General features: G+C 37.0%; 1 protein-coding gene across 2 annotated transcripts in view; it reads right to left on the reverse strand.

The window, feature by feature from the left end:
* The window catches only part of apaf1 (apoptotic peptidase activating factor 1), a 63,326-nt gene that overhangs the window by 45,512 nt on the left and 2,979 nt on the right, over nucleotides 1–14,835 (reverse strand). For both annotated transcript variants that reach the window (XM_049474294.1, XM_007244977.4), the window contains exons 4-18: nucleotides 14,236–14,425; nucleotides 11,655–11,767; nucleotides 11,102–11,233; nucleotides 9,207–9,445; nucleotides 7,839–8,006; nucleotides 6,280–6,411; nucleotides 6,010–6,123; nucleotides 5,316–5,500; nucleotides 4,366–4,492; nucleotides 3,656–3,781; nucleotides 3,281–3,421; nucleotides 1,422–1,547; nucleotides 1,173–1,337; nucleotides 498–626; nucleotides 101–226 (exon numbers count right to left, since the gene is read on the reverse strand). In XM_049474294.1, the coding sequence (XP_049330251.1) occupies nucleotides 101–226; nucleotides 498–626; nucleotides 1,173–1,337; nucleotides 1,422–1,547; nucleotides 3,281–3,421; nucleotides 3,656–3,781; nucleotides 4,366–4,492; nucleotides 5,316–5,500; nucleotides 6,010–6,123; nucleotides 6,280–6,411; nucleotides 7,839–8,006; nucleotides 9,207–9,445; nucleotides 11,102–11,233; nucleotides 11,655–11,767; nucleotides 14,236–14,425 (2,213 nt within the window). The remainder of the gene's footprint in view (nucleotides 1–100; nucleotides 227–497; nucleotides 627–1,172; nucleotides 1,338–1,421; nucleotides 1,548–3,280; nucleotides 3,422–3,655; nucleotides 3,782–4,365; nucleotides 4,493–5,315; nucleotides 5,501–6,009; nucleotides 6,124–6,279; nucleotides 6,412–7,838; nucleotides 8,007–9,206; nucleotides 9,446–11,101; nucleotides 11,234–11,654; nucleotides 11,768–14,235; nucleotides 14,426–14,835) is intronic.

The following is a 14,835-nucleotide window of genomic DNA, read 5'->3' on the forward strand; positions in this document are numbered from 1 at the left end:
TTCAGCAGCATGGCTTTACTGCTCCTTACAACATGTCAAGCAAGAAATGCAAGAAATGTACTAAACATGGATGGTAAAGAGCGGAGAGTTAAATGCTTACTCTGATGGTCTGGTCATCGGAACAGGAGAGGAGGAGGGAGCCATTGGGAGAGAACTGCACACATGGAATCCAGCTCAGGTGACCGCTGCATTCAGCCATCTTCTTATTAGCCTCAAAGTCCCACAGCTAAAAACCAACACACACACGCATCCGCGCTCTAATAACTAAACATTGTTAGCTGGGTTTGGGCTGCAGTGTTACTGGATAGCAGTAGTATCCATAGCTCAGAGCGTATATATCGGTAGAGAAGAATCATAGATTGTGAACAGTCAACCGAAAATTTTCACTGACGTATTACATCACCAATTGTGTCATTTCGAGTAAGAATAATCACTGCTGTACAAGAGGAGATGTAGAAAGCGTCTGAAATGTTAGAAAAGTCTGAACGTGGTCTTACCTCAACTGTGTAGTGAGAGAGTGCTAGAGCTATCAGCTGGCTGTTCGGACAGGCATGGCAGTATTGCACTGTACTCATACGACTGGTTCGGATCTCCAGCAACATGTCCTCAGATGCTACATTAAACATCTAGGAAGCAAACAGAAATAAATCAGACCATGTGAGACTGTAGATTCATAGTAATACCAAATTCCTGAACAGTTTATTAGTTATATTACAGTTAGAGCCATCAGTACCTTCAAAGAGGACCTAGTGATTTTTGTGAGTTCAAATATGTGTGTCTGTTTGATCCTTTTAATTATGCAGTTTTATGACAGTGCTAGTTTTACTTCATTGTTGATCGGATTTTATTTTGGATAAAATTCCAATTTAATTCACCCTGAAAAAAACTGTCTAATCAGGACTACTTTTTCTCTGTGATATTGAGTTTCATACACATTAAAACTTTGTGGAAACAAATTCTGAGGAAAAAACATGTCAGTTTAGGCTTTTAGAAGTATTAGAATGTGAATATAATTATAATATAATGTTTTTTGTTTCAGTCAATTGTAAAATATGTGTTTTACTTTCTTAAAATCTAATGATAAATCTAAATAACAAGATACACACAAGAGCAAATAAAGACAATCTGTGTCTGTCTAGTTTTTGTTGGTGTTTGTACAAGCAAATACTTACAAAAACAGTATTTTTCGCAGCACAAAAGATCCGAGAGCCATCTGATGACCACGTGCTGCACTTTACAATGACACCCGTTTTATCATCGTCATTATTATCGTTCTCAGAAAAAAGGCTGCTGATGTCGAACGACTTGTACTCGTTTGCAGACAGCACTTCAAAAAGCTGAAAAAACACACATATATAACCAGCATAAGACCACGAAACAGAAAAGATTAAGAGCAATATGAAGCGAAGAGAAAGACACACCTTCATAGACCCATCATTGGATGATGTTGCAATGTAGGTATCATCAGGAGAGAAACAGCAGTGGTTGACGGGTTGCAGGTGTCCGAACATGGTGTTTTGAGAGCCTCGCTTGTTCAGATTCCACAGCTGCAGGGGGAGATAAGGAGGAGATAAAGCAGAATTTAAGAGATAACAGGAGATGTAGTATGAAGGGAGGCAGGTATTTTGTGGGGGACAATATGTAACTCTGAGGTCCAATATATCCAAAATATATACCCCAGATTTTAATATCTAAGGTATAAAAAGGCAATGGAACAATCAAGTGCATTATTGTCTGTTGCACCAATCTTTGACTGATGCCTGCAAAAATCACAGCCACAATGATCTTTCTTTATAATGTAATAATAATAGTAATAATAATAATAATCCCATAGTCCCATATACTCGCCTCTGAACAGCGAAAGAGCTAGTGCTTAGCGAAGTTAGTAGCTAATGCTAATGCTGCTCCAGCAGTGCTAGCCAAATTAGTAGCAGGCTACAGGTCGATAATACTCACCTCTGAATAGCGAAACAGCTATTGCTTAGCGCGGTTAGCGGCTAATGCTAATATTACTCTAGTCTCGGTGCTGGAGAACCTTCATTGAAACTCTTGTATAATGCTGTACTTCAGCAGAGTGGCTTTACTGCTTCTTACAACCTGACTGGAACAATTCATACATAAGGTGCACCGATTATAAGGTCCACTGACGATTTTGGGGGAAATTAAAGGATTGTAGATGCGCCTTATAGTGTGAAAAATACGTGATCAATCAAAATATTGTGATCCATGCATACTGTTTATCATTTTGTCATAATATGGCAAACATATTGTATCATGATTGTTAATCACAGCTATCTTTTTTTTATATGTACAGTAACAGACACTTTAAGCTGAAAAAAATGCTTCTTCTTTTTTTTTTTTTTTTAAATACACAGGGTTATACCCACATACCAAGAGTCAGTTTCTACTAGGGGTGTGACTAGACACTCATCTCACAAGACAAGACATGATATTGAGTTTATGAGAACCAGAAGAGATGAGATTTTAACAATATATTAATCATTTTAATTTTAAGGTTAAAATATATTAATTAATATATTTTAGTTAAAATGCACATAAGGCAAAACTGCAGGTGATGTTTTTGAATATATAGTAACTAATCATCTTAATGCATCGTAATGGATGTCATTCAAGTTTTACTCTGATTTTGAATTATGTATGATTTATCATATGCAGTAAAAGACAGAACAGTAATGCAAGTACTGCAGCTGATTTTAAGATAAACCCAAAAACTTCGCTCCTGTATGATCTCACATGCATCTCTTCAGAAACTTCAGAGCTACTGTCAGAATCCCCCAGTGAAGCTTCTGTATGTAACTGGAAATCCCCCTTGAGGGTTCTATACTGTCCTGGCAACCTATGACCAAATTTTTATGCATTGCCTCTGCAATGTCCGTAATTCTGTGGGAATGTGTGGGTGGGAACACAAATTAATGGAATAGGCAGGTGATCAAACATTTGTTTTGGATACCTTTGTATTAGTCTTACAAGACATATTTACAACCTGACGAGAAATACTGATTTAAATCGTGTGAGACTCCAATCCATCTATTGGCACTAGATCTCATCACACCTCTAGTTTTCACTATTTCTGACAAGCCTAAATTCCACAGCTTCCTGCACCATGTGCAGGTCTCCAAGAAAGGACCTGTTTCCTTGGAATAAAAGGTTTGATTTGATGTACCATGGATGTACTAAGCTGTAACACTTTCACAAAGAACAAACCTGCGGAAAGGTTCTTAAACACAACACAGAAAAAATAATCATTAGTATTGCTTACCTTAGCATTCATGAATGTATCATTAGAGCAGGTAGCCAGCAAGACACGCCGGTTTGTATTGGTGAACTGGCAATGGTTGATCTGCTCCTCATGTTCATCTTCAAGCACTCGCAATAACGTGCCTTTCTCTACATTCCACACCTACAGAACACATATAGATACATAGATAGATTTAATAAATTGTTTGTTAATAAAATATATATCTAAACTTTTTTTGTTTTAAAATACATACTCTAGGAGCACCAGAAGAATTTTTTTTTTTCTAGAGTTGAAAACAGATGGGTTCAGAGACAGATGGTGAATGGAAAAAAAGAGACATGAACAGACATGAAGGGGTATAAAAAGACAGACTAAGAGCCTTGGGGGCAGACTGACCTTAACCTTCCTGTCACTGGAGCAGGTTGCAATGTGACGATCATCCGGGGAGAAGGCACAACACAGAACCTCGTCATCATGAGCCGGAATCTCCTGGAGCTTCTCTCCAGAGTTACTCTTAAACACCTAAAGCAGAAAGAGAGAGAGAGAGAGAGAGAGAGAGAGAGAGAGAGAGAGAGAGAGAGAGAGAGAGAGAGAGAGAGAGAGAGAGAGAGAGAGAGAGAGAGAGAGAGAGAGTGCGTGATGGGGCGTGGAAATAAGAGATTATATGAGGAAAGAACCAATAAAACAAAACAAGAAGAGAAGAGATCAAATGGATGGATATAAAGAAACATGAATAGAAGACATTGTAGGATAGAAAATCACAAGAAAGGAGAAATGGGATATGAGAGCAGAACAGGTTAGAAAAGACCAGAAAAAGACAAAAACAAAAGAGTCAAGTTTTAGAGAAAGGAACACAACAGAAGTAAAAGAAAACAGGAGTAGACAAGCATTAGAGAGAAAAGTAAAGAAGAGACATAAAGAGAAAGGAAGATAATAACAGTAGGGAACAGATAAGACAACAAAAAAGGATGACATGAAATGAGAAGAGACAAAATAAGAATAAAATAAAAAGTAAGACAAAAAAGAAGAAAAAGCAAAAACAGAAAAGAGAACTCACAATAAGAAGTCAGTGTAACAGATAAGTGTTAATCAAAGTAAATCATCACCCGCAGTGTTTTGCTGGCCCCACAGGAGGCGATCTTACTCCCGTCTCTGGAGAAGCAGGAGTAGTAGAGCGAGTTCTGGTGAGGGTGCAGCACCAGCCGTGACAGACTCTCCACATCACTCTTATTCCTGAGACCATAAAATGCACTGTCTTACAGAAAATGTACAAGCATTCATGCAATTAAATTTCATAAAAATATAACTTATATGAACATACAAAGGTTAACTTGTTTATTTCGAAATTAATCAAAGCGTATATTTTGAAAAGTCAAAGAGTTCTTTTGATTCCACTTAAATGATCTAACAGTTCATATAATCCAATATAATCCAATATTTTCCAAAAATTAAATTACATTATATAATTTCATGAACAATTCGATGTAAAATGCATTGTGAATAGAAGAATTACTAACACATCAGTGTAATATAAACAAATAATACATTTAAATAAGATCTATAAAGTCACTAATATTATGGATGACAGATAAAAGTTCTAGGTGTGGGGCTGAATTCTGATTAGCTCTGAAGTGCCCCTGTTCTGTAACACATTTTTTGGCATGTTAATTTTGTGCTAGAACATACAATATTATATAATATTATATATATATATATATATATTTATATATATATATTCTGACTTTGCAACATACACTTTTTTTGTTTTGATTCTTAAAATTTTGATTGCAGATGTATTTTCTTTTTTGTAAAACTTTTGGCAAAAAACAAACTCTATAGATTTTACTGTGTAAGATTTTAAAATTTAGGCTTAGATGTGATTCAAATTACATTCAAGTGTTTGAACATAATGTGACTGTTGAAATAATACTTTATTTTGCCCCTTCTTAAATATATTGTGCCCCATCGATGGCCCCTTAATAACTGCAGCTCTGCCAACTTATACACACAAAGAGATCTGAGACAGAACATGACAGACTGAGCATTGATGACTTACACCCAGTCCAGGTAGAGCTGCCCTCTGCTGGCCCTCTCCTTCGCCTGCAGCAGTGCCTGTCTGTACACCTCTGAGCAGTGGGGCTGAGACAGTGCCAGCTGAACCAGATCAGGGAATGGCCTCTGTTCCAGCTGATGACCATTCAGTGACAGAAACTCCTGAAACTGCAGCCTCACCTCACTGTTCTAGAGAGGGGAGTAGAAAGAAATGGCCCTTAAAGCAGTTATTCTGGTTAAAACTAATAATTAACATCACTATACATGGTACAATGCTGCAGAACTTAAATCATCTGGTTTAAATACACTGTTGTAGTAATTACAAAAATAAAATTGGACTTGTTGATTGGTTTGACTAAAGCAAGTCAGAGAGATGTTTATACCTATAGTACTAAAAATAAGAAAAAGTGTAATAACTGCATTTATATATCATGGGCCTAGCTTTATAATGTTTTGATTTTATTAAGATGTATGATTGCTAGGGGTCGGTGATATATCCCTGAAATTTTATCATAATTTCTAAGTTTTATAACTGATATAACAAAATATATATATTTTTTCAGGAATATACTAAAGCACCAAAATAAATGATACATTTTTAATTGACAAAAATGTTACAAACATTTAGTAGTTACTCTTATATACCTTTAAAACTTTACAGTAAGCATGAAAACAAATACATATAAGATGTGGTATACCTCTTGGTCAAGAATTGCACCATGCTCCACATAATCATTGATTAAGTGGGCAGATCCCATAATCTGAGCCTTGTTTTTTACCCAGTCCAGTGAAAACATTAAAGAGTACAGCTCCTAGAAGAGGATGGGAAAGAATTCAGACACAGAAAAAGGTAATGTTTTACAGTCACAGAATGCACAGAATGTGTTAATAAATAAAACAATTAAACCAAATTATTTTCGGCAGGCAGTGCATGTGTTTGATAAACATAAAGTGCTTAAAAATGCTACCTTGGATAGACCAGCACGGGCCATGTGTACAGGAAGAAACCTGTACCAGTACAAGCCCTCCACATCTGCTGAAGTGGGTGGTCCCTTTGCGTATGCCTGCTGATACTGACGGACCACTTTACCATGCAGCTCCTGCAGGAAATTTAATAAAGCAAAACAAAGACACAGACTGCCATAAAGAACAAGCTGAGACACATTACAGCTGTGAGGAAAAACACCTTTCTGTTCAAAATCTATTAAAATGAGATACAGTAAGTATACAGTAAGTCATAAGGTTATCTCTGAAGAGGAAAAGCAACATTGCTGCACGTCACGCCACACAATAGAGAGCAGACTGCCTGCAGCACATCTCTATCTCACACTGCACTCAACTCAGCTCTGATGTGATCCAGTATTGATGGGTTTAATGCTAATTTAGGACGAGTGTATACAAATAAAGAGGCTCTAACCCATATCCCCAAACAGCAAAACAATAGGACCTTGAACAAACCAGAGAAGATCAACCATTTGCGCATCCGCATTTGTGTTAGAACATCCGGTCTGTTCATATTAGATGTTTTACAGTAGTATCGTATTTATAGTAGATGCCGTCTGAAGTAGCTACTGCTGTGAACACTGATCATAGAGTTGCTATATATACGCTAACCCAGCATTCCAACATTATTTAGAGCTATACAGAACATCATCTTGTTTATTTTAAGTCATATTCCAGTGTTTCCACTAGTATAGGATCATAAGTCTTCAAGTGGCAATTGTAATACTCAAAGACCTTTTAAAACTAATACTGGCTTCCACTTATTAAACTGTCAGTTACACTTTATTTAATTATTAACTAAAACCAAAATTCTTTAATATTTAATTACAGATACACACACTCTAAACCAAAAATGTTCTATGAAAGTACTATAAAGAAGGACTTATTTTGACAATTGTTAAAACATCAGAAGGGCCACTTCACCTAATCGATGCAATTATTATTGTCCCAAGCAAATTTCATGTATAAATGTGCGCACAAAATAACTTTAAAATACATTTTATTATTAAGCATAGTGTCTTGTACTTCGACCTAAGTGCAAAAAGTAAGATATGTAATAACAAAAATCACAAAAACTACCTAGAACATTTAAAAAAAAAAATAGGTTTTGTTGCCTCTCCCCACTCTCTAACTATACATTTGTGAGTTCCAGTAACAGGACTGAGTGCTTTTTTGACATAACAATCAAATATTTGAACATTCAGTCAACCATTTCTTTAAAATAATTATTATTGTTGTGATTAATTGGATAAAATGTTTTAACCAATTGACAGCACTATAATTTACTACAACCATAGTTCTTCCATATTGTATTACTGAAACACACTAATAAAAAAAAACTACCTACAAAAGGATTTTTGTCAGTGTGAAGAAGCCGTTAATCAGGCAAAGATTGCAATGATTGTATAAAGAACATTTTAGTTTAATAATAGTTACAGTCTGACAACAGCAACTTAAACCATAAAACCAAAAACCTAATATGTACACAGGGCTGTTAAAGAGTATGAGGGTGCAGGACACTCACCGCTAGCTGACTGCGATTTTGCTCTGTGAGGAAGTCGAGCTGTAGGTCGTGGAGAAAGTACATGTACGGCCGCTGATTACAGTCCCGAAACAGCAGAGACTTATTGACAAACTCCTGCAGGACATCCTCCACCTCCTCCAGCTCCAAGTCCCACAGCACAGACAACACCTGCAGACACAAGCACGAATAATCACATATACACGTCAGTTTACAGCATTTTACTCATTTATCAGCAATAACACTGATTCCAAAGTTCTATACAGTAGCTACACTGACAAAATATGCTAAGTCTTTTTAACTTGAATATATAGTGGCTTGCAAAAGTATTCACACCCCTTGAACTTTTTTATTTTTTCGTCACCTAACAAATCTAAATTTGTATTTTATTAAGATTTTAAGAGATAGACCAACACAAAGCTGCACAAAATGGTGAATTGGAACGAAAATATGCATACGTGATTATACATTTTTAGCCGCATAAAAATCTGCAAAGTGTGACGTGCAAAAGTATTCATCCCACTTTACTCTGAAACCCATAAATAAAATCCAGTATAGTCAATTGCCTTCAAAAGACATGGCCGTCCAACCAAATTGACATATTAAGCAAGGAGAGCGCTAATCAGAGAAGCAGCCAAGAGGCCCATAGTCTGTCTGGATGAATTACAGTAATGCAGAAATGCTCATCATTTTGAACACACCGCACCAACTATGAAACAATGGTGGTGGCAGCAGCCTTATGCTTTGGAGATGCTTTTCTTCAGCAGGGACAGGAAAGCTGGTTAGAGTTGCTGGAAAATGGATGGAGATAAATAAAGGGAAATCCTGGAAGAAAACCTGATGGAGGCTGCAAAAGACTTGAGCCTGGGAAGGAGATTTATCTTTCAGCAAGACAATGACCCTAAAAATACAGTCAGAGCTACAGCAAAATGGGTTCAATCAAAGAATATTCACGTGTTACAACGTCCTAACCTAAATCTAGATGCTCTTCATCCAACCTGCCTAATCTTGAGCTATTTTACAAAGAAGAATGGGCAACAATCTCAGTCTGTAGATGGGAAAAGCTGATAGAGACATACCCCAAAAGATTAACATTTTGAAAACAATGTATAATTTTTGTTCCACTCCACAATTATGTGCTTCTTCACTTAAAATCCCAATAAAATACATTCAGGGTTGTGGTCGTTAGGTGACAAAATGTGAAAAAGTTCAAATATTTTTGTAAGTTATTTTAAATGTCTTTCACTCCTCACTGCTCCTCAGGAACGAAGGGTGACACTGTTCTTTCAGCTAAAAAAAGATCTCCTCTAAAGAGAAGAACAGAATAAGTGGGATAATGAACAGAGCTGAATGAATTTCGCATTGCTTGACCTTGGCAGGCACTTTAACGTCTTTCTCCAGCACACTCAGGTCTTTGTAGAGCTCACGATGCTCTTCGTTCAGGACCTGCAGACTGGCGTCCATGGCCTGATCGAGAGCCTCGTAGTCGTAAGAGGAAGACTTGCGAATGCGCTGGAACTGCTTTCTCTGCAGCTGCCGCAGGTAATAGCCCCAGCGGTCAGGAAACTCTCTCAGCAGTGCCCCAATCAGAGATACCACCAGAGGAGAGCCTGAGAGAGAAAGACAAACACAGACCAACACCATAATAAGCAACTTCCTTCAACCTCCTACTGGATTTTGCTTTATGTAGCTATACACAGACATGCCAAAATCATGAGCTAGCATACATTAGCAGTATGTTACATTAGGGAATGGCATGGGAACACCTACATCTGTATAAGTTGTGAGTAGTGCTGGGCGATTGTGGCCAAATAAAAATGATCTTTTTTATTGTTTTACAAAAAATCTGTTCCCCCCTCCCTACTAAAAATCGAAGTATAGATGACAAAGAATTTGTTCAAAACTAGGTTTACTTTTAAAAAAAAAAGGTGTTTGGTGTTCAAATGCTTCAGATTTAAAACAGTGTTTACAAGTCCATACATTCCTGTCATGCGCTGACCTCATATCTACACAGCCGCAGAGAAACTCACGCACTGATGGACACTGGATTACACTTCAGAATTGAGAAATAAAGCACTAAACGAATCACAGAAGAAACTTTAAAGGAGAGATTATTATTGTTTTCCACAATTAATCATAAATCCTCACCAGAAAGCAATGAAGCTGCAGGTTTTAGAAACGGCAGAATTTATTTCTAGATAAATATAAGCTTTATCCCACTGGGTGTGTGTGTTTTGAAAGCGCTGGAACAGTGCTGGAACTTTTTTCGGTAGAAGCTTCATCCTCAGAGGATTGTTTAGAAAATATGCACGCTTTGGTCTGTGGGAGGCGCCGGTAACCAAGGTAAGACGGATAAACACTTCAGAAATGAGTAGCGTTTTTGGATATTTTAGATTAAAAAGTCTGTATGTAAAATCACGATTACTCCATTTTAAAAACCACATTAAAACTGTCATTCGAATTAATCCAATTAATCGTGAAAATTGTCGAGCACCAGTTGTGAGGTGTTATTTTGTGAGAGAGACTGAACACTGCTGATGAGAACAGAGTAAATATATAGCATCTTTCCAACATCCTACCCTCAAACAGTAGAAATCATTGTCTAAAAGAATAAGGTACATTAGCCACTAGGGGAAATCTGGGCACACATACTGTACCTACACACTCACTTAGACACTCCAGGGTAAGGTAGACTAACCAATTCAACCTGATCTCGCTTTATTTGGACTGTGGGATGAAACCCATGCACACACGTGGAGTACATGGAAACTCTGCCCAGATAGTGACTTGAACCGAAGACCCCAGCAGCACTGAGAAGTGAATGAGCCGCCAAAATTTATCATGATGAAAATACCATTAAATATTGTGATAGAATTTTAGGGCCATATGTGGTGGGCAACTAGTGGTAATTATTGTGACCAGCTGTGTTTGGCTAGGATTGTCCAAGCAAAAAGAAAATCAACTCTGCAAGAAATCACATTTGCGCTCAATGCAGGGTACCCACAGGAATATCCCACAGTTCAGTGCAGCGTTCTTCAGCTTTAATGGGACATAGTCATGAGTCATGAGACACACTATTTTCTGTCCCATGATATTTGGCATTTCAGTGTTCAGGGACTGACAGTGTCCAACAAATCATCATGTTTAAGACGCTTTTCAAGCATTCAAATCATTTTTTTTATCTAATTTACAGATAATGCAACAGTGTGGCTTAATGTCTTTTTTATTCTACCTAAATCAAGGAGCATTAATTTTTTGTGTCGCACCTTTGCATTCTTTTACAATGCAGTGGGCCTGCTCTGGGAGACTGTGGAGCTGTGCGTTTACATACAGAGCAAGAATCTCCAAGGCCTTCTCTTCATCCAGACCACTCTCAACAGGCACACTCTCCTTCTGACCTGTACAAACAAAAACACAAACACATTCACATATACAGGTATAACACTTTAACAGAAGTACACTTTATGGATACTATTAGTATATTAAAAAAGTGTTTATCATGCTTTTGTTAGATTTATTGCTTCTACTATCCAAAGAAGAGCATGGTCTTTCATCCATGCGTTTCACCTTTGTAATGGCAGGTTTATGCGCTGCTTTATGCACAACTATAATATCCCTAGCTGACACACAGTCTGATCACATCCTACGCTCACATTTTCTTCTATTTTCTGTTATATTTCCTCCACTTAATTGCTTCAATGTCACCTCTCTGTGTGACTACTATTATTTAATATTTTATTAATGCCTACTCTCTTTAGACATAATATGTTTTTTAATGTTACAGACAGTTTAAAGGCAATAGAAAAGGGAGATACCCACCACTAACAGAGTCTGTCAGACTCCGGTTCCTAGTGGTCAGAAGGACCCGACACTGGATATCAAAAGCCCTGAGAGAGGAGCTGTCCCACACGTCATCCAGAATCAGCAGAGCTCTGACACACAAGAAGAAACATGTTGGCAGGGAGACTAAGTCCAGGACAGACAGAAAAAAATATGTTTTCTTTTTGATTTCTATGCATCTTTACTGCTGCAGCGATTTACACAGTTTATACACTAAGAACTAATCTTTCATCTGCCTCAAACTGCAGTATTTATTACTTTCAGAACTGCTGAAAGCCTAAAGATAAAATGAAGAGAAATTTCCATATGGGATTTAATATAACCCCACAGTGTTTTGCATATCAGTAAACTAAACTAGAGTTTGGTTTCTTTTTATCATCTTTGAGGAAACTTAATAAAAACAAATGGGTCACCTTTAGAACAACTGGGAATTTCTTAAAACAACCAAATAAAGCACTCCAGCACAAACTACATCTAAACAAAATCTCAGTTTCCTTCATCTTTTATTTCTCTACATCTGAACTCATTCCTAATTTGTACAGTTCTTCTTCTGTTCAATGCTTATTATCATTACTAAAGAAAAAAATGTGTGCATGGTGCAGGGGTTATGGAATAAATACAGTTCTCAGAGTATGGAAAACAGTGGTACTATATATTTTGATATAATAATTTATGTGTATATAACAGTGTATATGACAAACATTACAATTATTCTAAAACCAAAAGGTCTGTTTAGGCATAATACTGCAAAATTACTTGCAATCTGTGTCTAACTTGACATTAAAGTGGCAGTCCGTATTATTTTGTTTCGGAAAGAAAGCAGAAGCATTTCTGAGTGGAGAAGGTATAAAAGATTGTGTTTAATGGTACCAATTTGCTGGAACGACCATTCCTGCTAAGCCTTATATGTTCATTCTAAAAACTGGGGTGTCAGGTAACTTTTTGCGGGAGTTCTTCTGGCCACGTCACGCGTCTTTACATACTTATGTCACATGTACAGCCTCTAAAAGAGGATCTGGCTTAGTTTTACTAAACGTGAGTGGATGGTGGAGCAATGGAGCACACCCGCTCAGTTTAAAATGATTCCTCCACATGCTCGGTGCAATTACCTATTTTCATCAGAGAGGGCCCTATATTCAAATCCCAAAATTTACAGACATCAGCTTTAGCAATTGCCTACTAGTGTTGCACGATATACCGATACTAAAAAAGAAGCTTGATACCTCGTCATTAAAACCGGTATGATACTTTATTTATTTAGTACCGGTGCTAAACAAATGAGTGTTTTACAATAAGAGCGGTATTTCCAAAGAGTGCCACAAGGGGGCAGTGTGCGCGCGCAGCACTCCAGCGCTTGCCTCCTCTCTCAGTCAGAGGAGAGCGTGTAGCATGGCTGCTAATACGAGCAATTTTGCGGACTGTCCTTAGCTTGTAGATAAACTACACGCGCAAATCGAAATATGGCATTATTTTGAATACACATCCGACAGTCAGGTCAACCCCGTGGACACATCAAAACTGGTCTGCAAACCATGCTTTAAACCTGTACAGACCAAAGGAGCCAACACCTGCAACTTAGCAAAGCATCTTTCTGACAGACCTGCAGATTTACTTAAATAATAATAAGCATTATCTGCAGTCCTAGATGCAGTAGACTGACTGAAGAGCACATTCGCAAGCTCGTGTTCCTGGTCTGGAACAAAGGTGACCAAAGAACTGTCCAGAAAATAAGTCAGCAAGAAAAAGAGAACAAAAGTTTTTTTTTCCCTCATAACTTGGCCATAAAGCTCAGCTGCTGTAACAGGTAATTATTTTATTTTTGTTTAGATGTGTTTAAAGTGGCCAAAGACCTGTCCAGAAAATAAGTCAGAAATAAGTAAGAAAAATGAGGATATGTTTATTTTTTATAACATGGCCATAAAGCTCAGCTGCTGCAACAGAGAATTATATATTTTTGTGCTGATATGTTCAGTGACATAATTCAATGCAATTTATTTATTTTGATTAATTAAGTTAAAATTGTTTTCCTGGTGTAAGGCTGTGCTCAAGACATAGCAAACACTGAATAAATATCACATTGCTGGTGTTTTTGTTTATTAATGAAAAAAACTATTAACTTTAAGTTCGGTTATCTGTTATTCCATTACTTTTCCTGATGTTCTATTTTTTGCAGAGGTATCGTTTTAGTATCGGTATTGAGATATTTAGGCAGGTATTGTATTTACAGTCATAATTTTGGTATCGTGACAACACTATTGCCTACATATGAAAAAAATATTTTAAGGCAGTTATTGATAAATATATGGTGTATTTATAGGATTTGAGAACTAATTACTAAATTACTAAATAGATATTATTTTATAAATATATACTTTTCAAGTGTTCCATCATCCTATTTAACAATTTATGAAGAAAATAATGTTAATTAATAGCTAACCCATCACCATTTTCATTGTCAGTTGTTTAATACCATAGCAAAACTGACGATGGCTAATTTATTTAGTCAGATTACTTGTAGGTCTTAATGTTTTGGCTCTTGCAAAGACCTGAGTCAGGTTACCTGGGAAACTTGCGGAGCATAAGGAAGCGCAGTCGCTCTTTGGCTTCCTCAATAGAATTAGGGGGTCTTGGAGGTGAATCCACAGTTTGATTCTGTTCCAACCTAAAACACAGAGACTGCATCCTCACCAGCAGCTCTGCTCTCTCACACTGTCCAACAGACAGCCAGTGAACACCGTCAGGAAAACACTCTTTAGATATGAAGACGAGAGAAAGAGAGAGAGAGAGAGAGAGAGAGAGAGAGAGAGCTTGTGATTAATAAGTTACTGCCAAGCATATAAATAATCTATGAATCTATGGAACATGAAAAGGTTTGGACACCATGGGTAAATTTTCTGAAACTGTGACTGTTACTTAAGTCAAACTCAAATTCTGAAATGAAAGTAAAAAGCGTAGGTCAAGCTGAGGTCTGCAAGACCAAGTTTCATAGAGAAGTGCTTTCACAAGTGCTAAAAAGAGCAAAGCAAACCCTTGTTTGACCAACAAAGACCATGATGGTGTACTAATCTACTGTGCAGCAAAACTTATGATCACACATAAATATAATATGTATAAAGCACAAATATGATCTTCATAGAAGCTAAATTTTGTTATGCCTAAT

This window comes from Astyanax mexicanus, chromosome 2 (genome assembly GCF_023375975.1).
Source record: "Astyanax mexicanus isolate ESR-SI-001 chromosome 2, AstMex3_surface, whole genome shotgun sequence".
In the NCBI taxonomy this organism is placed as follows: Eukaryota; Metazoa; Chordata; class Actinopteri; order Characiformes; family Acestrorhamphidae; genus Astyanax; species Astyanax mexicanus.